This window comes from Galendromus occidentalis, unplaced genomic scaffold, assembly GCF_000255335.2.
Source record: "Galendromus occidentalis unplaced genomic scaffold, Mocc_1.1 scf7180000077485, whole genome shotgun sequence".
In the NCBI taxonomy this organism is placed as follows: Eukaryota; Metazoa; Arthropoda; class Arachnida; order Mesostigmata; family Phytoseiidae; genus Galendromus; species Galendromus occidentalis.
In genome coordinates, this window is record NW_003805473.1 from 1,676,373 (window position 1) to 1,698,990 (window position 22,618).

Consider the following 22,618-nt stretch of genomic DNA (forward strand, 5'->3'; position numbering starts at 1 on the left):
CGGATTGAGCTTCGTCTGCGAATTGTTTCGCCTGAATCCGGAGACTGTTTGTCTAGTAACAAAACGGAGTCTTTATTAAAGCTCACAAAGGATACACATATGAACTCAACAACTCCTCGAAGTCTCAACTCTCGCTCACGGGGCTCTAACTTTCCAAACCTACTCTTAGTTCATCTATTCTCTCGGCCTGATCCGTTTCAGTATTCAATTACAACAATTCCGTTTAGTAACGATGAGACCCGATTCGGAGTCGCACTTTCAGGGAGTTTCGCTCATATTATTTACAGAGTGTTTGTTCACTTGAACAGATCTTTTATTCAACCCACATTGACTTTTCTGCCGGTAGCTTTTGTACCTGGAAACGAACGAGATCTTTATGCACATCGGTCGCCGGGATAGGGGCGTTCGAGTGCGGCGTTGCGTTGGTACAGCTGACAGCTTGAATTGGGTGAGCCTCTGGTGCATTTGCGTACTGCCGACGCTCTGGCCATGCCCATGGGAGCGTCCGGGGAGTTGTGCAATACGTAGTCATGCCAGACCCTTTGCGCATGGCTGCGGAACTTCGACAGGGAGGAACGACGACACAATGCCGGGACTTATGCTGTAGGAACAGGTGCTCAACCGTAAATGCCGGAGAAACGTCCGTAGAGATTTTTGAAAGCCCATCGCCTCCGCTGGCCTCCACCTCTGCCTGGTGCGACCTTCCGAGCTGTTGTCTGCGGAGCGGACTGTGTTGACGCCTTCCCCTCGGGTTCGGGAGGGGGGTGGGTCTTGTACTTACTAGATGAGCTCTTCAACACACAACTACCTTCTCGGCACCACTTCCCCTGTGAGCATTCAGTTCCGTCCAGCGCCGGATGGGCCGGGGTTGCCCACTGTCCCTCGAGACACCAGAGTTCGCGACAGATGTCCTGTGAACGAGGAATTTGGAAATGCATTCCATCGCGATAGGAATGTTCTGAGCACGTTGAGCTATTGGATCGAAAGAAAAACTTTTCCGGGTCGTCACTATCCAAACGCTTACGTTGAAGGGACTTTTGGCGGACATATAAGGTTTGTGTTTAGGGCTGAGAGCCATCTGGCATTGCTTGGTCGCCGAATATTCTTCCCCAGGCAACATCGGAAGTTTTTCAATGTCGACCAGGCTCGAAGCGGCTCGCGCTGTGTTTGTCAGGCACTTGAACTGTCCTTTCCTGCAGAAGATAATTTTTCCTCTGAGACGATCGCAATGCTTCGTGAATCAGATTCCGAGCGGTTCAACTTCCTCGAACGATTTCTCACAGAAAACAAGCCGCACGGAATAGATGATACTCACCTCTCTGCCGCCTTGACATAGTCGTTGCTGCACTTGGACCAATTCACTTTACCGGCTCCTGTCCGGTCGGACATGATGAATTTGTTCGAGTCGCAGTGATTTCCGGATCCGTCGTGCTGCATACCCAGACTGCGAAGAGAGATTTCGACTCAATCACCCTTTGAGGTGCCTCCCATGCACTGCATTGTCGCCTAATAGTCGAACATTCGACTACCTAATTAATACATCATCGGTTCGCCAGATAGGTTCGCAAACCTACCTGTGGCCCATTTCGTGGGCGATGACGAACGCGGCCTCGGCAGAGTTCCCTTCGTTTATTGTACAGCTGTAATCGCAACGGCACATCCCGTTTACCCAAGCCAATCCTGGAGAGAAGTTCCTAGTTCGAAATTTGTGCGGAGCGGTATTGGTTTAGCCCGTCACATCCGCGGGGCTGCGAAAATTCGCGATGCGACGACCTACCCAGCACTTTATCGTTTTTGACGGATCCAGACATTTTGAACATGTCTAGACCAGTCAACATGATCGCGTGATCCCAGTGGTCCTTATTCCCATGGGCCGGCAACCGTTTGCACTGCCAGCCGCAAAAACTATCGAGGTATCGGTCGATGTTACCACCCCCGGTATCCGGTGACGTCTGGAGAAAAAATGCGTCAACTTAAAGCTACCTTATTCCTGTAAAGATCGGATGGTTCGCATATTTCAAGTGAAGAAGGAGTCAGAGCTCCGATTCAACCCTACACCCACTGACCTTCGTGTTTTTCAAAATCTCGAATTTGACCACGACTAATTTGAAGTCGAAAGCGGTCATCGAGTGGTAATGATAAATGAGCTGAACCTGGTGCAGGATAGCCATGACGATATTGACGATCGCCGTCACCGTATTCGGGGGCTTCGATTTCTCGATAGAATCGAACATGTGTCTGTCCACGAATATCGCGGTCTCAATGTACATCGTGGATCCTGGGGCGGCCCTCTTCCGACGGAGCTTTGCAATAACATGATCGCCGTCGTTGTCCAGAGGGAGTTCGAAGTCGGAGCTCTCGGTGAGATTTTCCAAGAAACCGTCGGTTGTCGTCGGGGCTACTCGCCCAATGTCGTCCAAGGGCACCTCGTCTGAAACGATTGTGATATTCGCTGAATTTCGGAGCAGCTAGAAACTTGGTAGGTCGACGCCTCGCTCAGTCCTCACTGGGAGGGGAGCGGGGGTTCGACAAGATCCTTCGAATCGGAATTTCCTGGATTGGGGTCCATAAGTCAATTTTGTGATGAGTTGAGATCACCTTTGAAATTCCGAAGGCCGCAGAACTGGTCGTCCTCATTCGACTCCACCCGCGTGAAAACATGGGGCTTGTCTTTGTCATCCTGCCACTCTATCATGCGCGGTCTTAGATAGAAAATTCCGCCCTCGGTTATCAGAATCGCGTACTGAAGCAGAATCAAATTTGAGCATTAGCAGGGAACGACCCGGGAGACGCAATGCGCGTGGTCTTTTAGGAAATAGCACGCAGTCGGAGGCGTATGCTCCCATCGACATTAAGGCAAATGAGTTTTCCGCAGATATTTCCTTACGGCGTCTGGGGTGTTTGGACAGGTGTTGACTGAGGCGACCCCTCTTACGGGAGCGATCACGTTGCCCACGAATTGACAACTCTGAACGTCGTGGAGTTCCTGCTGCTCGGTGTAGTTGTCATGGACGACGCGCACTTGCTCGAGGCGCGAATGCAACGTTGTGTCAGTCTGCGGTTGCAATCTGATATAGAATGTCAAATTCGAAGACACACGTATCACCATGATCCTGCTGGAGGGAGAAAATACAATTATCAAAACTGGGGTATCTCTTGCTGTCCCGCGTTCCGATTCGGGGAATGATCCAAGTTAAGACATCGATTGTCACGGCTGATCGCTCAGCTGTATGACTTAATATGGGGAATCGTCCAACTCAGCCACCTTTGATCGGATTCTGTTTTGTTCGCCGCCGAGCTGCTGCTGTCATCGGTCGAATGAACATTGTGGAGCCTAATTTGTGCTTCCTGTTCAATATAATTTCCGCTCGTTCGACCTTTTCCTGATATCACACAATAACTCTGCAAACAAGGACTGCTGTTAATGCAGTGTTTCCCGCTCTCGGAGATACGGGAGAGTTGGACGAGGTAGATGCTTTCAGTGTTCGTGCGTGACTTCTCCCTTCGAAAGACACCCCCGGACATCGCCCTCCGGTGGTCGGTGGAGTGCAATCCGAATGTTCGGCGTCTGGTCCGCGGGACGAACGCCCAGACAGCGCGGCGACCCTTCTCGTACTACCTACCCATGCCTGTCGTTGATCACCTGACGATGCATAACAATCGAATAATAACATTATAACATTGAATAATTATTATTCTTCGGAATGAAACTCGTTGGGTGGTTCTTTGCGGTAGAGATCCGTGACTTCGATATTCCGAATATATAGCAACGAGGGAGTGACCGAAGATTGGTGAGACCGTTCCTTCCTTTCGATACCACGTGAGTATCGCGAAGGAGCTCGAAACCGTTCGGGGAGTATTCATCTCTGTTATGACTCGATGGAAAACGATTCTCAGACTTTCCGAGCCTCTTGAATGTGACCATGAGCCGGGTTCGAATGTCTCTCCGCGAATGAGTGCGATTCAGCATTGAAAACGCGGATGAACTTTAGCAACGGAGGTGTTTCTCTCCACAGGCCCACGATTCAATTTCCGAACCCGAGAAGTATCGGGCATCAAAGCATATCCAGCCAGAGGATCTTCTGATGATTCGAGAGGCTCTCAGAAAATATATCCGCTTATTTCTGCGCTAAATGAAAGCTTGGCGATTCCGCCCAAGAGTCCATTCGCTCACTGGGAGCGTGTCATGGAGTTGCGCATACAATGTGCAGACCAAGGCTTTCGTATCAAGTGTCCTCGATCGTCCTCGAGCTCTTTGTAATTCCGGAAGCGGAGCCTCAGCAGTACTCGAGAAAATCGAGTTCGAAAAAATCGTTCGATTTCCGGGCGGGGGTTCACGCTGAACTTCATCGCCACATGGGTCGGGACGAGCGGAGATGCCGTGCCTTTCATACATTCAATCGGGGTATCTTCTGCTTCCAAGCGACTGAGTGAATTAGTTCCTGGACGATGTATTTTTTTGCTTTCATTCCGCACCAGCTGCAATCCGACCCTGAGACTGACACCTTCTGCACTCCGCATGGAAAAGGTTCCGTGTTGCATCGCTTCCCTGCGGGCGCGGATATTTTAGCATCTCAATTGCACTCAACTCTTCGGTGACAATCGGACTCCAGCTTATCTGATGTAGCGCGTTAAGCGACGCACTTGAGCCAGTTCCGTCATCCGGTCAGTGAATTTTCTGTAAATGGCCTTGCGCGCGGTGACGAACCGCCCGTGAACTCCCTTACGTAATTGACTTGTTATGTTGTTTTCAGGGCATTGCCGGGCGGATTCTGTCATCATTTTGGAATTCGAAGCGCATCGGCACGCTGATCCCTCTCAGCTTTCTCTCCGGTCGGGGTCCACCTCCGGAAAGTTCGGAGTTTTTTTCCAATCGTTCCCAGCGCATTGCTTCCTCCGACTCCCCATCGGCGGACGGCTCGTCTCGAGCAAACTCTCCGGCCCCTGTGCTCAGCCGAATCCCCAGCAATCAAGGACGGCTTGACGCAACCCAACATCCAAAGGCACAGATTTTTTTCCGGAATCCGATTGAACGTTTTCCTTATGGGAGGCTATACGAATGCAGATTTGGTGGAACATTCTTCGGAACGGAGGTAGCTGGGAAGGTGCCAACACTCAGCGCGTTTTGTGCGGGTGTGTGTATTCCGGCGTGTAGCATCCACTGACTCTATTTAGTAAGAGCTCATTGTTCTCGCCACAACAAAACGCGGGACCGTCCCTACAAGAGTCTGACCGGCCTAACACAGAAATCTCGCGTCGCGCCTGATGTTCATTCTCGCGTCGACAACTAGTGTTCTCGATACGTGAGTGCGGTGGAAAGCCGCGTGGAACTTTTGTAGAAAATATCCTCTGGAAACGAGGTTGATATTCCCGGGAACATCGGGGTTCCCCAACTGCTTCTCGATTCGGCTGTTGACGAATTCTCCTTTACGCTCATCGAACGACCTCACTGGGGTTCAAAACCGCAGTTCGGAAATTCCCGGAAATTCATATCACAACGAGGCGATCGCTTGGTGGTGATCAATGTGTGGATCAGGAAAAAATATGGATAGCGAGGATTACAGAAGAGAAGATGACTTTCACTCGATGACATTGATCAAATTTCGATGACAACAATGCTCATCGCGTTTTCTGATGATGTTTCCCGAATTCCCGTCTAGTTTCGAATGTTCGAACGACCTCGTCATCTGCCGCGGAAGCTCCAGCATTCAGAGGAAAAACGCACGTCACGTCAACTTCAATGAGAGATGCGTCCGACTGTGACAGGACCACCTTCTCATCGCATTGTTGCATAAATGGGCAAGTTAATCTGGCAGAAACCATGCGACAAACTCTACACGTCTCACGAATACCGCGACCTTAAGCCTAAATGCGATGTCGTATTCATGCCGATTTTTGAAAAATCGGGAAATCAGTCGATTCCGTGCGTACGAGTAGCCGTTCAGAATCGGGAAGCCGCGGTGCCCCACAGAGTCACATCGAGCCAAAGTTCGTGATCGCTCCCGAACAGCAACAACATGTATCCCAAGTCGAGCACTTCCATATTTCGTCTTACAACATGGGCTTTCGGTTCCGGTTGCAATAACAAGAGGTAGACTGGAATTATTGCTCTTGCATGTGTATCCGTCATTGATTTACCGGCTAACCGCCGACTCTCATGTCGCGACGTCCGTGTCGCGACCTATTGTTGACGAGCTTTCCGCTATGCTAGCCTCGATAAAAAAAGAATCGTCGACCACTACTCGTTCCAAGAAGCGCTTGTTCCATAGGCCGAGAACCTACCTGACAAAATTAATACGAGCTCGTTTATATTGCGTAATTGGTCAGAAGAGCTGAATTCAGAACCAGTCATTCGCAGACACGCTTCGCAGACCACCGGATCGGTCCTCGGTAAGGCAACGCGCCGCGTCGCCTAGGAAAGAGCCTTTACCGGAAAACCGAGTCAATGCGATCGGGACCAATGAACTAGATGACTGACTGGCTGGCTGGCTCTCTCGCGATTCACCGCTCGTCGCAGTGTTAGGGGCAATTACGACACGTTGCCGATTTTGCGGCGCTGAATGCGCACTTATTCGATCGACCGAAGCAAACATCCACCGTCAGACAGCCTCCCAGTCCTCGTAGGATATCCAAGTACCATTGATTGTCTGACGATTGATGCGAGCTCTTTCAGAGCTCTGATGATTAAACTCGAGGAATGAAAGGGAAAATCCGTCTGAGCTCCCAGGAGCGTCCGCTCACCGCGCTTTTCCGCCCCCTCAACGACTCTCGGCGATCCCTGGCTCGCATCGTGCTTCTTTCCGACCGCGAGATATGGGGATGCGTTACTCATCCGAGGACAAATCTTATGATAAGTCTCAGGTGCTATATTTTCCTCGGCACGGCCACAGCTCGCGATCATCAAGCGAAAGTGGCCGTAAGTATAGTTAAATTATTGGTAACGTAAGGTCGATGCTCATGCTCGACCAAATGTGCCTTCGTTCAAGGACATGATGCCAAAACAGAGCAAGGACTTCGTCTCTCTGCTGGCGAATCGGGGATTCTATCCATTTTGACTCGATGCTCGATCCCAGGTTCGATGGGGGCCGCCACAAATGCCTATCGTGATCCGACTGATGACGATCGAAGCGCAAATATTTGTGGTGGACACCGCGCTGTGGTAATTGTCCGGCTTTAGTCACGGCGATGAGGGCAATATATTTTTGTGACCACTCAGAGTATGTCAACGCTCAGCGCCAGGGTTCTCCAAGCCAATGGGATTGAGAAATCCAGCCGTTCGATTGCATTTTCCTCTTTCCGAAAAGCCTCGAGCCCGCAAGGCTCGTGCTGGTTGCACGAGTCGCCGGAGGAGTGCTCGGGGTAGGAATTGGGATGGGTGCATTCCAATTCGTCGACTCTTTTACAAACAGAAATTTCGTCAATGGGTGGTTCTCATTAACGCGTAGAGGGGACTGCGATTCCCCGCTCTCCAGACCAGGCTTCCAGAGTTCGATTGTGTGGTCCAGTGTTTTCTTGCACTCTGTGTGTTCACCTGGCCGAGTCAACGTTTTCTAAAGAGCTCGGAGACCATTGCGACAGAGGTCGGATCACTCTCCTAACGACAGTTTAGACTGTCTCCGAGGCGAATTTCCGCAATGTTTCCTCTTGTCCTAACGCTCATCGATCTCTTTGAATAACGGTCTAGAAGAATACGGCAGTAGTGAACGAATTGCGAATCGTGTGGATGGGACTCATCGGTTCTCGCGGATCGAGTCGACGATTGTCTCTTATTTACTCATCGCCCGCGACTTGTCTGCCGAACAATAGGTTTGACAGATTTCAATTAATCGGCCCAGATACGGCGATCGAATATCTCCTCGCCTGAAGAATTCCGGAGCCTTCGGCAATGGCGCCGGTTCAGGTTGAATACTCGATCAGGGTCACATCAGCGCGTACGGTATCGCTAACGAAGCAATTTCGGAACTCCAGAAGACAGAGTTCAAGGAACCTGGACCAACGGGTTAAGGCAGGCGTGGAACAGCTGCCCGACGCAAAGAGAATCGTGTCACAGCTTCGGATCGATGACGTTGCGCTTTGGTCGGAGAGGTGATGAAGTGCATCGCCTTCCCTGACCGGTAGTGGACGTGTTCCAGGAGCGGAGCTGATCCTCGGGAGTTTCAATCAGAGTTTTTCATCGCTCACAACGTTCAGAGAAGCGCCAGTACGGAAGCGCAGCAGAACGTCAAGGCGAGTGGGCAGCGTGCGTGATCCTTCACTCTGATGAGACCATCGACTGGCCACGCTATGCATTATTGAGAAGGCCACTTGAACTCCTCTCATTCCCTATCGGGAAGTATCATGCGTCAGAAACTCAAAGGCTGTGCAAAAGATTTGCGTCTTCGAACGACTCATTTCCATCCGGTGCACCCGTCATTATCATGTCCGAGGATGTCTACAAGAGCATCGTCCCGAGGGACTTCAGAAGCCATTATGGCAGAATTCGAATTCGACGGCATACGGACAGTCTAGAACGGCTCTCCGGAATTCTACGAATGGCGGATACCAAATCACCGGGCTCACCGGATACGTAAACGCTCTGGTCCTCACGCTTCACGGAGGAACCATCGTCGGACGAGCTCGAGCGGCTCTCTGCTGCGCCTCACAGTCTCTTCCGGAGAACTGTATCCGGATACTTGACCGAGTGGGGAGTCACCGCGAGACAGACCCGCGGTTGATTCTTATCTCATAATAAAGTACCTCGACCGGAATTCTAACCGCGAGACGGAAAAAGCGACGCAGCCCCCTTGAACTACGGATAAGTACGGATAAGTAAGTGCCATTCCTATTTCCTACCTCTGAATAGAGAACTGATCCCACCAGGAGAGTCCACACCAACTTCATTTTGGCCCGTCGCACTCTACGCACTGCGCTGCAACTGTGCGCGACGCCCTTCTGTCGCTTCGGTTGATGCTGAAGCGGCGCGCGTTTCCAGGGAACTTCCAGAGACAGCCACAGAGTTACAGGGAGTCGCGCTCGCTATTCGCCTATGTAAGTGCAAGAGCACAACGGGGGAGAGGGGCCGACTACTGGCAATGATGACTATGAGCGAGCTTTTATCGCGCTGCAGCGGCGACGGCATTGCTCATACACTGTCAGGTAGTCGAGATTCGGCATTCCCATGGCGGAATGGAGCTAGGGAGAGAAGTTTCGCGAGAGTCGCGACTCCGTGAAGGGATCTTTCGATAAAGAAACCTCGAACTCTAGATGAGGACGGGTATTTTCGAGTAGGCGGGGCGAGCTCCGGGAACCTGTAGCCGCGAAACTACTTCCGCGAGGGTATTTTGTTTATTTTCTGTATCCGAGAAATCCGCTCGCAGCATCGAGAGATGCTCTCTATCCTTACGTGTTCGTATCGGATTGAGGACCGACTGCTTGCGGAATTCACGTCACGAACATTGCGCCATCAGATTTATTTGATCACGACATTCAGTTTCGCGTATTTGTTCAAGAGTAAGTCTCCGATGCAGATTCTCAAATCTCTAATCCCAAACCTCTACCTCTGACGTCCAGAAATCCGAAGGTCACCGGAACTTGTGCTCGATGGAAACAAGCTCGAAGGAAATTAAGAACTTGCGAGCCGTCTCAAATGGAAGCTCTGTGTTCTGTCGGACCATGACCTCAAATTGGATGCTATCAACCCATATCCAAAGGGTCCATAATGAGGATCAGATCACATCAGATCAGCGAGATCTATGATATAGCTCGACCTCCACTGACATCCCGTTCGTTCCCTCGCGGCTCTTGGCGAAGCAGCATGAGGGTTACCGTTACCGATCGTTCTCAACTGACGGACTATCCCCGGTCAGAAGTTCCTATGACGGTCTCTCACCAGGGGGTTACATTTATCGAACAGTCCTTTGCCGCTCCTATGATGATCAATCATAAGGAGGAGCTTGCTCCAGGTTGATGTCATGTCGCTCTGGTGTCCAGAAATCCACGCGATGCTCGTGGAGCATTCGAGGACCGGGATTCAGGTATCACGGAGGGATATGATGACCCGCTCGTAGTTGGACGCGCCTGCAAGGGTTTCCCACGACTCTTGAACTTGCTCTTCCGCCTTCAACCATTCCATTAAGATGGTTGGAATCGTCTCGTTTTCATCCAGTCTCCTAGTCGAGCTCGGGGGATTCTAGTTCCTCTCCACCCAGATGATAGAGAAAGAAATTCGCCGACATAATTCAAGCAAATTGCCCCGGATGCCCGGCTTAAGAAAGGAATTCCTCCCTGCTTCTCACTGCCATGGCGCGGCTTCCCTGCATCAGCCAGCTTGAGGCTCGTGCGACTAATTTTCTTTCAACGTTGGCTCACGTTCAGTACTCGAAGTTACGGGTTGACCACAGGACAAGGCTCTCAATATCGGGTTTGGTTACGGTCGGGCGGCTTCTGCGTATTCCTGGGGAATGATTCACGTTTAGCTTCCGATCGTCAGTATTGTTAGGCCGAGAACAGGTATCATGGTTATAATGACCCGACGACGTTCAACAAGGCCCGAACGCAAGAACATCTGGCCACGCATCAATGACCTGCAGGATCGCGAGTCTACCCGGAGTCGCGGTTTGGCAGGAACGAGAGACGTCATCGGCACAAGACCGATACGCGGTTCTGGAAAGTTTTGCGGAGTATCTCCTCCAGAACACGTGTTCCCGAGTCTGGAATACCGCGTTCTGCCCCAGGGTAGTGGTTCCAATGATCTGAGCGTCATGAGCCAGTCCACGAAGCCTTGATTCGAAACGAGCGGAAGCCGCTTATCCTCGCAACTGGACGAGATCAGCAGAGCTCATTTCGCAGAACAATTTCCGGAAAACCCGATCGCCAAGCTTCTGCAGTGTTTCACGAGGCATGGGAGTCTTCCTCGACGAACGATGGGTCTGAGAAATGGCGTGTATGAATCTGACGCTGATCCTTCATTGAATCATCGGAGCTAAATCCAACTGCAGTGAGTCGAGGTCAATAATTCAGCTGAAATCCTGTAGTATGCTCAAACAGTGAGGGAAGACTCGGAGGGAAGACAACTACGCAAGACAAGGGTTGAGACCATTTGTCGAAGAATGAGGCGGATGGATCGTCGAAGCCTCGAGACGAAGGTTGAACTTGTAGGCCGTCTGACGATTTCCAACGGATGTTCCCGTTCCGCGATCGACTTCGGTCATCGGGGGATGGGAGTCTTTGCGCAGCGAGGAATCACTGAAATGACCCCCGGGAGGCTCGCTCCCGGGAAATTTACCCGCTCGCTCTAGATGTCTCTCGGTATAGGATAATCGAGAAGCTCGACTGCGCTTTTGGGAACGAGGTTCTTCCCACGGTGCCCCGAGCTATAGCCCTACTCCAATATTGTCGTGTTTGTCTTCCTCGCAGCTCAATGCGGCGTCGGCGCATCTTAATTTTCATTTTATTATCTCTTCCTATGATGATTCCCCTTATTATCTCTGGGCGAAAGTCTGAGTTTTGCCCTGACTACGGGGGAACGGTCTATTCCGGCCCATTGGATGCGCTTCACGGAAGCCAGGCATGAGAGATATCACATGAGGATGTCGTAATTTCAGGATTCTGCCGGGCAGGCTGATCGCATATCTTCCGATGCCGGCAATACCACGGAACTTGAGCCTACAGACCGGAGTCGAGATGATGGCTGAGCCTTCGTCAGCGGCAGCTCAGCAGGCGCGTCACGTAAGGGCTAACCTTGCCTTGAAACTTGTCACGTGCACTTGACACCCGACGACGCGTGACATGTCCATGAATATCACAGGAAAATACCATAATTTCCACAGATTCACGCTCTTTCAGCCTGCTATGAAGTGAGACGAAACCTCGTGCTCTTCCTCCAGGGCACCGACTATTGTGTGGGGAGATGGCGTCTTCTCAACCTGGTATCCTGATCCCTGGTAGTGATTGAACGGGACTCTGATTGAGTCATCTTTCGTGTGACGCGGTCGGCCTTCACTCGAAGCATTGTTGTTTTCTTCCTCTGCGACTCATACATCTTCCCGGCTATCCCAGGAGTCTCTCGGCTCCAGCGATTTCGCCATTCTTCTCTTCTTTTATTACCTGTCCCCCATCAGCATCTTCATGATTTCCTGCACGCACCACCGTTCCCCGATCGGTGATAACACTTCAGCTGCTCCCTAAGCCCCGAGTCCAGTCTTGGAGCTTCTCCATTTCCCCGTATCTCTCCATTTCCGCATGGCGGTCTCTCATCAACAATCACTCATCAATCATAGATCCGTCTTCGTCATAGACCCATGATTCCCGAATTTCACCGATGCGAGAACATATCCGTCAAGCCTCACTCAGGGCTTCCTAGCTGCGAGGGATCGAATCGAATCCACTGGGTCGCCTCCACTCCCGTGAAGGTCACTACCAGGACTTTTTTCCCTGGGCTCAGAGCTCTCGGAGGGGCCCCGAGCTCAGGAAGCCGCTATGTTGATCTTCTGCGTCAAGGAACTTCCCATGCGTGTAAATCAAGCTCTATACAACATTGGATTTCGGGTAAATCGTAATTGTTTCGTCTATCATTCAAGAAAGATTTCTCGTCGAAACAATTCCGATCTCAGATGGGTGGAGATCTGGTCCCCTCCTCGGGGGGCTGATTTGCCAATCAAGGAGATCATCGACTCGGGTTCCGAATCTCGAAGCCTCGGTAGATATTCCAAAGGGTCTGCATCCGCATATCATTGAAGGTACCGATCTTAAACATCAGAGTACTCGTTTTCGGACCGGAGCTGAGGCTCCTCTCGCAGAACTCCAGCCGGTCCTTGCCGCAACGATCAAGGATTTCCCGCCGTATCGCGAGCAACGGCGTGGCGGCTCTCCAGGATCAAGCCTCTCGAGTGTGAATGAGGGAACTGGAATGAGCTTCTCCGGGAGCTATCCAGAATCAAGTTTCTCTCATCATGAATCACATGCATGATTGCTTTACCGACTCAGCCAAAAGAACAATCGTTCGTGATTGAAGTAAGTTGCTCGCGGGGTACGTAGAGATGGAAAGTATCGCGCGCAGATCGCGATGATGCTCGAATCGCAAGAGTCCTCCGTGTTCGCGAATAACTGCCTGGAAACTGAATAACTGTCCTGAACCTGCCATCGTTCAGGACACTCATCATATGAACGACTGCTACAGGTGAGCATTCGATGACGACATTCCCTCTCGATAGAGGGGCTTCACCCTCCGATTGCATAGGGAATGTGAGACTTCCGTTGAACTTTCGATCTCAGGTAGGCAGAGCTCCGTCCAGGGAACTGGTCCATGCGAAAATTTCGATTCCTCCCCTCCTCGGGCGGGGAGGTCTCAGCTGTCCCGGGTATCGTCTTGCTCGGAACGTTCCAAAGATCCTTGTAGTTCGCACAGTTTAGATCGTCGGTCTGTCCTCAGATGGATATACAAACATGATCTGGGGGAGTTCCTTCTGCACTTGCAGGGCCCGGCACCAAAAGAGCATGTATCGGAGTGAATCGAGCCGCCGCATTTCACTTCACCAAGCCTCATTCCCCCAAAAGTACTCACCCCGAGTACGGTGAGCTCTCGGCAAAGCTCGATCCTTGCCTAGAAGGTCCTCGAGCCAAGACATCATCCGCTCTCGGGACGGACGAACAGAATTCATTTTTTCGCCGGTCTTCAGCTAAGAGGTTTCGACGCGGAAGGCGGAGGTATCCCCGCTCGTGGGCTGAGTCGATATTCGAATTCTCCGAGAGGATTCTCCATTCTTGTGGCAGGTCGTGTCTGCGGAAGATAGAAAGTCATGCTTGCCATATTTTATGCGCATCCGGTGATAATATAATGAGGCTTTTTCACAACGAAAAAAAGTTAGCGATGGATGCACAGATTACGCTTTGGAGATCTCCAGTAGCCAGAAGGCCGCGACCCATCGGTAGAGCGTCGGCACACGTCGTCCGGTTCAAACGTGCACTCTCAACGGTGCGGCGGCCGGAGATTTCTTTCGGGGCCGATTGATGCGCAGCTCGTAATTATGCGCCTCCGCTCCGGCGGCGGTGGCGGCGGCGGCGGCATCGTCGTCCATGCAAAATCAGGCCTGTCAGCCGCTGCGTCGCGTCGTTATATGTGTGGCGCGTTTGAGTGGTTGAGAGCGGGTGGGAGTGTGTGTATGATGTGGTTTCGATACGACAGACATTTTAAGTCCGCCATTATTTCCGGAATACCCTGACCATTGAGACGACGACCTGAGGTCGCTTGGGGTTGCTGCGCTTTGATTGCGGCCGCTTCCGAACTTCAAAGTCACACTGACAACCATGGAAATACCCGCCCGGGAGATGGAAATCAACAGCAGTAACCCGAATCATTGTGCAAATTTCAATATCGTTGCCAGAGCTCCCCCTGCCGCAGTCGAGAATCAGTGTGTGGTCCAGCTTGTGAACATGTCCAAGAAGGTCTTCGATCAACTGCAAGACGGTGAGATTTAAGTTACGGGATCCTACAAACTGCTTCGGCGACTCTTTTTCTTCTCCAAACACGGTGCCCGGATCGAGGCAATCGCCGTCCATCGGCTTCCGTGCTGGATCGTGCCCGAAGATTCTAAGCCTTGTGGTGAGCGCCAGCAGCGGATTTCCGATTCTGTCGAATCCTCGGATTCCGAGAGCATCTGATGGCTCGAGGGGTTCCGCTCTCTACTGCAATGCTCGGTGACGGTCTGGGAGAAGTCAACCCTCGGAAATTGGCTGAGCTCTGCCAGCTAGAGAGGGATTTCCTTAAAAATCGCAGTTTTGAATTTCACGAGAAGGATCTAGGGTTACCGCTGAAGAAGAGTCGAGCGGCGGTCGGCTCGCAGCCGCTGACAGCTTGTATGTAACGGAAAAAAGTCTCTCTCTACGACAATAGCAACGGCAGCGTTCGGTGACAAATATTCGGCTCGGAATCGCTCTCGTGAGAATGCCGTCGCTGTTTCTCCGCTCAGATCGATGCGTCTGGAGCGTCTAGTCTCTAGAAAACTAGTGGAGAGCGGACAATCAAGCTAAACCATACCGTTGAACCGTGTGTATCTTCGTGTAGATTCTGCGCCTGCTCGGGACTTCGTGCAAGAGATAGAGATGTCGACTGGAGCCCTCATCAAGGCCGTGGATCGTGAGATGACTCGGTTATCTCCAGGCCAACACTTCGGCCAGCAGAAGGCTCGGAAAGAGTACTTCTTCCAAGTCGCGGGTTCGGTTGCGCAAGTTGAACGAGCCAAAGACGAGCTAGAAAGGACTTTCAAAAATGTGAGTATTCGATTCGTTTTACGTTCTCGCGGAAAACTGGTCTCGACTTCACCCCGTGACCCCTCTGGAAAGTTCTCGATTCGGATCATGGTCATGCTGTACCAAAAAAAGGATCCATCTACGTGTTCTGGTCTCGAATCGAATTAGGCCTAATGAGCTACGTCACAGCGTTCTTGGAGAGAACGTCAAAGCGGGGCTTCGTAATTTGGCACCGTCGGACTCCGACTCGAATGACCTACGCGCGTTATTTCTGTATCTCGGTATCTCCTGAAAGGATTTGATTTTATTTTCCAAGGAATTTCACAGCTCTGGAGCGATAAATAACTCACGAAGTTCCGCGCTATTTCGTGAAGCAGATATGCATCTCTTCAGTCGGAGAAATAGTCAAGCATGGTAGTTAGAGGGATTCGGACTCATCTACTCCCCTTGGTCGGAATAAGAAACGCCGGTTCTCTTCCCTTCACGTTGCGGAGCTCTGCTGTAGGAAGAAAGAAGGAATGAGGTTCGGCGCGGCGATGTCCTGGAACTCCCATCGATAATCTCTCGCACCGGACCCGTGTTGCTGCCAATCCATTCTGACATTGCCGCAATGTCGATCTCTTCCGAGCGTATCGCGTCTTATATTCTAAACACTCGGGAGCTCCCCTCTCTAGCCGAACGTGCCGGTGCCTGATAGTTAAGGGTCTGAAGGTACATAGTCTCGAACTCGGCGATTCCCAGGGAGAAGTGTCGCAGAGGTCGGCGGACATGATTATTATGTTTATATTCCGTGTCAGATACAGGTTCGAAAGTCTCTCGTCTCTTCCGAGCTCGGAGTGCTCTGTTGAATGGAAGGACTATCGGTCCGCCGTAATTCTGTTCGAGTTCTGGGCGCCCCCTGAGAGGTTCTTCATGACGTGCTCCCTCGCCTTCGCGATCGATGGCGGATTCCTCGTTTTGCGTCGATAATTAGCGAACCTGTGATGGAGCTGTCCCGCTGCGGCGAGACTTACCGCGGATGTCTCTCATGTCAGGGATGGAAATTCTAATCGTTGTCCGACTTTCCAGCAATGCCACGACGACGAGCGCGTCTCTCTCAAAATGGACGTCTCGTTCTCCGACCACTCATTCATTATCGGACGCTTCGGACGCGGCATCCAGAACGTCTCGCACGAAACGAACTGCCTCATACATTTCCCCGATTCGAACAAGAACAAACAGTATGAGAAGAGCAACCAGGTCTCGATCTCCGGACCACCGGAGGGCGTGCTGGAGGCTCGCCGTCGAATTCGGAAGCTCCTGCCGATCTCTTTCGCGTTCGTGATCGCGGACGCTCATCACAACGATGCCATGTGGCAGGTCGGCCCCCAGATTTTCGAAGTTCGACCTCGGGTGCAAGAAATGATAAACGTAAGTCGAGTCGCCTTGTATCCTACAGGTGTCGCGAGGGACTCATTTTCTTCGACTCGAGAGCCCGGTGGAAGGGATGGATCGGATTGGGGCTGGGTGAGAGACTTACGTGACCGACTACGTCCGCAGATTCTCCAAAACGAGCATCGAATCACCATAACCATGCTACCAATGCACAGCCTCCAGTCATCGGCTGCATTGGTCACAGTTCGAGGACGGCATGCCAACATCGATCGCATCAAAGACGGAATTCTCAAATTGATGGCGTTCCTGGCACCAGACAATCCCCAGCTGTCCGTTTACGTAGGCATCGAGGTCTCCCCTCATCATCTCGATTTCGTGACGGGACCTTCAGGGATCAAACTGTTCGAATTGATGAGGGAGACGAACACCACCATCGAGATCCCCGAGATTCTCGATCGACGTCAGTCGATCCCAACGGTCCGGATCGTCGGCCAGGTTCTGAACGTCTACGACGCTTGGGTGAAATTCATGGATCTATTGCCGTTGGCATTGCTGGTCGAGATCCCTGCCGACGCGAGTCCCATCCCGGACCTTCCTCCGCTGCCAACCGAGGGCGCTTGGAGCGTCGGCGATGACAATCTGCTCCCGCTCACCGAGGACCTGTCCTTCGCGTCATCGTGCGGTGCCTCGAGAATCGACGACAGTACGTTTCGAAATGAGCGCTTCGGGTGATCGAACGTTGGAAACTGGTTCTTTTGATTTTTTCTCACTGAGCTTTTGCTTTCAGTTGCTCATACCCTAAACGAGCACCTGGAGCCATACGATATAACGTTGATTTCCCGTCAAAAAAGTCGGGAAATCCGGGAAATCAATCGTCAGTGGTGGCTTGTAATCAAAGGTCCGGAGAAATATGTCGATATCATGTTCGAGATCCACAAGTCTCTCAACAAGGACGACCCAGTGGCCCACGTGCTATCGTACATTCAGGAAATTCCAGAGCCGGCTCGGTGAGTACGAATCTCCACCTGGATCTCCAGAAGAGCGGTGTCGCGGGTTCTTCGGGCGTCCCCCAGATTTCCCGTGGTCTCACATCGATGGCACTTGATGTGTTTCAAGCTCCTTGTCCCCTTGTTGTCCCCATGTTCGAACTGCCGAATGCTGGAAGCTTTCTGGGAGCTAAACGCCAATTAAGTCCTCAAACCAAAATCATGGTCTGGATCGTTTGCTTATTCAACCAGGTACTCGAGATACAGCTTCCGACCATCCAATCGCATCGGCTCCGCACTCATCGGTTCGGATGTGGATCGCTGCTTCCGACCTGGTGCCGCGGACTTGACGAACGCTTGGGCTGCGCCTCCGAATACGGCCGCCTTGCGCCAACGATCTTCCGCCTTGAACTGGTCCCAAGACGGTACGTGGGACAAGCGATCATTCCTACTCGAAGATTGTGTATTCTGTGATTGTAAACTATTTTGTGGACGTGTCGCCTTGGACGCCCATGCGTCTGGGGTTTCCATCCGTCTCTCGTCCGGTGTGACGTTCTTCGTTTGTACTTGTATAGCCCGCTACGAGACACTGCCCGCTCAGTCCGGTCCCTCCCTGAGCTCGAGTGATCGCGAGATCATCGACCTGTTACGGAAGCTCGGGTTCTCACCGTTTTCCGACATGACCCGCTCGAGCGACTCAATCGGCAACTATCTTACATCTCAATATGACGACAGTAACGTTTTACATGTCCCTTGTTTCCTCTAGCATGTTTTCGAATGAATTTGGATGACGATAGTTAGATAAAGGCTGGAGACGTTTTCCCCGTGTATTAGGTTCAGTGTCGAATTTTTTGATGTTTTCATAGAAGCAACCTCCTCGATGACCTCTACGCCGATCAAACCGACGCGTCAAACGAGTAGCCAAGTCGACTCGTCGAGCCTCCCGAATTCTTACTGGAAAGAAGCTTCCAATGAGCCGTTGCCGAGCTCCTTCTTGAGCGCTTTGGTGAGTATCCGGGAACTATCCGTATCGAGAAACGTCGCGAATGCTAACTCAAACCTCAAACGGATCGAAATCGAGCCGGACGGAATCTTTCAGGAGGAATCGATGGATTCCGTGCGTTTGGCGTCCGGTCGGTCTTCAAACTCTGGATGCGCGGGTCGGGATTCGTTTGCTCTGAACGGTGCTGCTAGTGTGAGTGCAATTCAAAGACCGTCCGGTGATCCATGTTCGAAATCAGGGGCCTCCGAACTGAATCGAATCTGGTTGCCGGACTCTCAATTCGATTCATCCTTCGTTCCAGGGGTACTCGAGCTTCCGCGCTCCGTCAGTCCGGACACACTCGCTGCTCGGAACTTCAAGCTCTTCGACTGGCCAAGATCAAGCTTGCTCCTTCGGGAAGACGAGCCACCCATTGTTCGACGTGAGTTTCCGAGACGCAGCGAAACAACAACGCTCCCGGAGCTAATTAATGAATTTCTATTCGAGACTGATCGAACTGAATTTTCGCAGGACGATATTCTCCGGGACTGTCTGAAGGACCTCCCGTCGTCATCCAATACCCTCAGTGACATGCGTTCTTGCGCCAGCAATGGCAGTTCTTTCGATTCTTTCGTAGGTGCTAAACAAGTGCGTACAGGCGAGAGGAGAATCTCCCAAACTTCTTTCCGATCACGCCGATCCACGGAAGCTTATTCCGCTTGCACACTTAGCTCTCAAGTCCGGTAGAATCGAATCATCCAAACGGCGGGGACCCTCGAATAGAGATATGTGTGTTTTGAATTCTAGGGTTTCGGCAATGCACCCTTGGCTACATCGTCCGATATATTCTTCGGTAACTCGAAGCGTCCGACATACAAGGATCACCCACGTCATTCATTCTTCTCGGTGTGTATGGCTTTCGTTTATCGACCTGAAAGACGCAGCGGTTCTCCGATCAATTCCTGACCGATCGGGGTGGCGTCGAAGACTGCGAGACCGAACCAACCGCTTGTATTTTCTCCACAGAGTTACAGCACCGAGAGCGATTTCGCATCGCGTTCCACCAAGAGCCTCGACTTAGATTCGGCTTCTCCGATGCATTCAGATGTAAGAGCAGAGTTTGAATATAATACTGTCCGAGGGCATTACGGGAACCGGAGGAATTCGATGAAGGTTTTGAATTTCCCTTCCACAGCTCGGAAACTCGGATTCTGGCTACTCGGTTCTGAAGGAGGGTTTCGGAAACCTCGACTTCGATGCAATGTGTTTCAAGGTGAATATAGTCTTCAATGATAGGCGGTCCTTGTCTCATGGTGTCGAATCAGAAGATATTATGATGAGTAATAATAATTAATGATCCACTTTCCACAGACCACCGGGGAACGTGCCAACGATGCGAGTCGCTACAATCTCTGGGGTCAAGACAACACTCGGGGAAAGACTTTCGACGCTGCGCCAGGGTCCGGAAGAGAGGGTCATTCTTAGAGGCTATGATCATCCGTACGGCAGTGTTCTTCGCGGCACAGGTCCTTGATCCGTCGGCCTCGAAACCTAACAACCCAGATGATCTAGAAACGAATCAAGAAACCCGAACCATGTGTGCGAAGTAACTGCGGCCTTATCGATCTCAAGATATTCAGCTAAGAAGGAAGATTGTATCCTAAATGCGAAAAGACATCCAACTCACTCAATTGCAACTCCTGAGAGAAGGGAGACCGTGTGTGTGACTTAGTGATTGAGCACGCGGAGCGACCCTCCCATTACTTAACCTATCATTCAACGAACCAACCTAAAGGAAAAAAACATCCCAGCAGGACGACAAGTGACTTGATGCCAGTGTCCCTTCGGACGCCATCTGAGAAGAGGACTTTTAGAAGAGGACCTTATATGACCTACTTGGATGAGAAAAAAAGTTGAACGAAAATTCAGAAGAACTGAGCGAAAACAGATTTACAAACTAAATTATAATCTCTACCAATATCGATTATGCTCTGCCTCCATGGACATCTAAGAGAGACGCCACGGTCAGTGGAACTACGATATCGAAAGATAGTATCTCCGATACTGCTAACGCCAAGTGGTCGATGCGAACGAACAACGACGGGATTCTTCGATGCGAAGAGAGGTATGAATAGAAACTTCCGGAACCGAAGACGGAAAGAGAGTTCCAATAGAATGGGAGACGATTCTCAGCATTGAGTTGCGGCGCGTCGTCGCTCCGGGAACTTCGCGTCAGACATGCGGATGTTCCGATTATGCCTTAATCAACCTTTTGCTATTACATACTCTAATCGAAACTTCATGATATTAGTCGATCCTCATTTTGTTAGAACAGGAGGATTGGTGATTGTTAACCTTAAGCGGAACGAAGAATACATAGATTTTGAGAGATATATTTGAGTATATATTTGAAAAAGAGGAAGCGATTGTTTGAGAGACGTATAAGTTTTGTCATGGATTGGAAACTATGGTCAGGACGTACACGAATTACCGCAGAGATCGAAGCACGGCTCCGCGATCACTCGAATTCGTACGAAAGCTTGAGACGGGAAACGAACTGGACCAGAGGGCGACCCATGTCGTCATCAGTGCTAAACCGACAATCGATGGAGTTATCTGCGGCGTGAAGTCGTCGAGAGCTTGGCGAAAATCGACAATATCACAACATCGACGAGGTCGAGTTGACGGAACTCCGGGAGTGTCGCCTTTGCAACTCTTAACATCAGGCTCTCAAGTCTTTTATGCTCTCCCGCGGTCAGATCAGCGCATGGTGCGCGGTCGACCATGGAGAATTTTGGAATCGTCTTGAGCCGGCTCGGTGCCCGTTCGAACGAATATGGGTTTGCATTTTTCAGAGATATTTGCTTGGAGCTGTTGATTGAGCTAGCCTGTCGACCTTGTTCTAAAACCACAGATGACTCTATCTAGCACCTAGTTCATCCATTTTATTAATCTCTGCGATGTGAACGAAAAGAAACGATAAAATAGAAAGCTGGTCCGCTTCACTACGCGTTGTTACTACGATTAATATTGGATCAATGTTTGGATAAATAAATAAATAAACATGTAAGGTTAACAGATATCTGTCCTCGTCACACTCAATCACAATATGTGGTGCACAAAGCTAGTTCTATTCACGAGTCAAGTACATAGTACGACGGAGCCCGATCAGGCCTGCCGCTCCCGCGTTCCTTCTCCTGGGTAGCTGAGCGTCGTCCGAATGCCACGCTGGCTGAGGTTGGTACGAAGGAAGAATCGAATACTCGGACGATTTCGAAGACAGGCCAGCTCCCTTCGTCGAAACTGTGGTTCGCTTTCGTTTGTGGAGTGACTGTCATTCTTAACGTTGTTAAGCAGCAGTCACGGAAGCAGCCAACACGCCGACATATCTTTTTGCGAATCGAACCCGACTCTCAACGGCTGAGCTGTCACTCAGAATGTGAGGAATTCCTCGCTGAAGTTTGAAGCGCGCGTGTGTGTGTGGCCCTCCTGGCTTTCGTCAAATTAGCGCTTCAAGCTCCCGAGGTGGTCCCCGAACTTTGAAAAGGGTGACTCCCGTTAGGCTCGTGAGCCCTCGTGCGAATTCCGTCCCCGCCGCTGTAAGAATGAATTCAATCCGAGATAAATATCGATCGGAGCTTTCCGGGACATACAGAAACAGGTTGACGGGAACGCGACGACCGTGTTTTGGAGAAGTCCTTACAGCAGCCGGGGATCCGCTGAGCCGGACTTTCGTTCTCCCGCGATCACCGCACGCTCCCACGAAACCGATAAGCGTTTCTGCAATGGAGAGCGGGGTTTTAATGATCGGTCGTCGCGAGTATCTTCGACGAGATCTGATGAATTAATCACAAAGCGTCTGCCGACCATCAGAATTTGTCTGCTTTCATCTCGCTGTCGAGTCCTGATACTTCTACCGAATGAGGATTCACGCTGAAAACTTGTCCGTCTGATGCGTTCCTCCGAAGCCCACAGTGCTCCACTGGCCCAGCTGGGTAAACTCTTGAGTATGTTCCGAGACTTCGGATATTACGACGATAGAGAAAAAAAG

General features: G+C 51.1%; 2 protein-coding genes across 2 annotated transcripts; one reads left to right on the forward strand and one right to left on the reverse strand.

Moving 5' to 3' along the window:
• Nucleotides 1-285: 285 nt before the first annotated feature.
• LOC100905688 (A disintegrin and metalloproteinase with thrombospondin motifs adt-1) lies at nt 286-9,159 on the reverse strand. The gene is made up of 11 exons (XM_029112183.1): nt 9,128-9,159; nt 8,833-8,874; nt 3,266-3,415; nt 2,888-3,116; nt 2,599-2,743; nt 2,067-2,431; nt 1,778-1,952; nt 1,575-1,680; nt 1,316-1,444; nt 1,025-1,193; nt 286-911 (listed from the first exon to the last, which is right to left on the reverse strand). The coding sequence occupies exons 1-11, from the start codon at nt 9,157-9,159 to the stop codon at nt 618-620; spliced, it is 1,836 nt and encodes a 611-aa protein (XP_028968016.1). The 3' UTR covers nt 286-617.
• A 5,124-nt stretch (nt 9,160-14,283) lies between these two features.
• Nucleotides 14,284-21,639, forward strand: BicC (protein bicaudal C). The gene is made up of 14 exons (XM_003745892.2): nt 14,284-14,443; nt 15,041-15,246; nt 16,294-16,635; nt 16,765-17,302; nt 17,387-17,606; nt 17,838-18,010; nt 18,452-18,591; nt 18,685-18,780; nt 18,890-19,009; nt 19,099-19,215; nt 19,375-19,473; nt 19,594-19,674; nt 19,763-19,840; nt 19,939-21,639. Exons 1-14 carry the CDS (start codon nt 14,284-14,286, stop codon nt 20,050-20,052), a joined length of 2,484 nt encoding a protein of 827 aa, XP_003745940.1. The 3' UTR covers nt 20,053-21,639.
• The last annotated feature ends 979 nt before the right edge of the window (nt 21,640-22,618 follow it).

Coding starts and splice junctions, on each gene's coding strand:
- LOC100905688 (XM_029112183.1), bottom strand. CDS start 9,159: ATGGGAATGCCGAATCTCGACTACCTGACAGT. Junction 3,117..3,265: donor AAAACAGAATCCGATCAAAG/GTGGCTGAGTTG, acceptor TTCTCCCTCCAG/CAGGATCATGGTGATACGTG. Junction 1,681..1,777: donor CAAAAACGATAAAGTGCTGG/GTAGGTCGTCGC, acceptor ACTTCTCTCCAG/GATTGGCTTGGGTAAACGGG.
- BicC (XM_003745892.2), top strand. CDS start 14,284: ATGGAAATACCCGCCCGGGAGATGGAAATCAACAGCAGTAACCCGAAT. Junction 18,011..18,451: donor CTTGAACTGGTCCCAAGACG/GTACGTGGGACA, acceptor ATGTTTTCATAG/AAGCAACCTCCTCGATGACC. Junction 18,781..18,889: donor CTCTGAACGGTGCTGCTAGT/GTGAGTGCAATT, acceptor CCTTCGTTCCAG/GGGTACTCGAGCTTCCGCGC.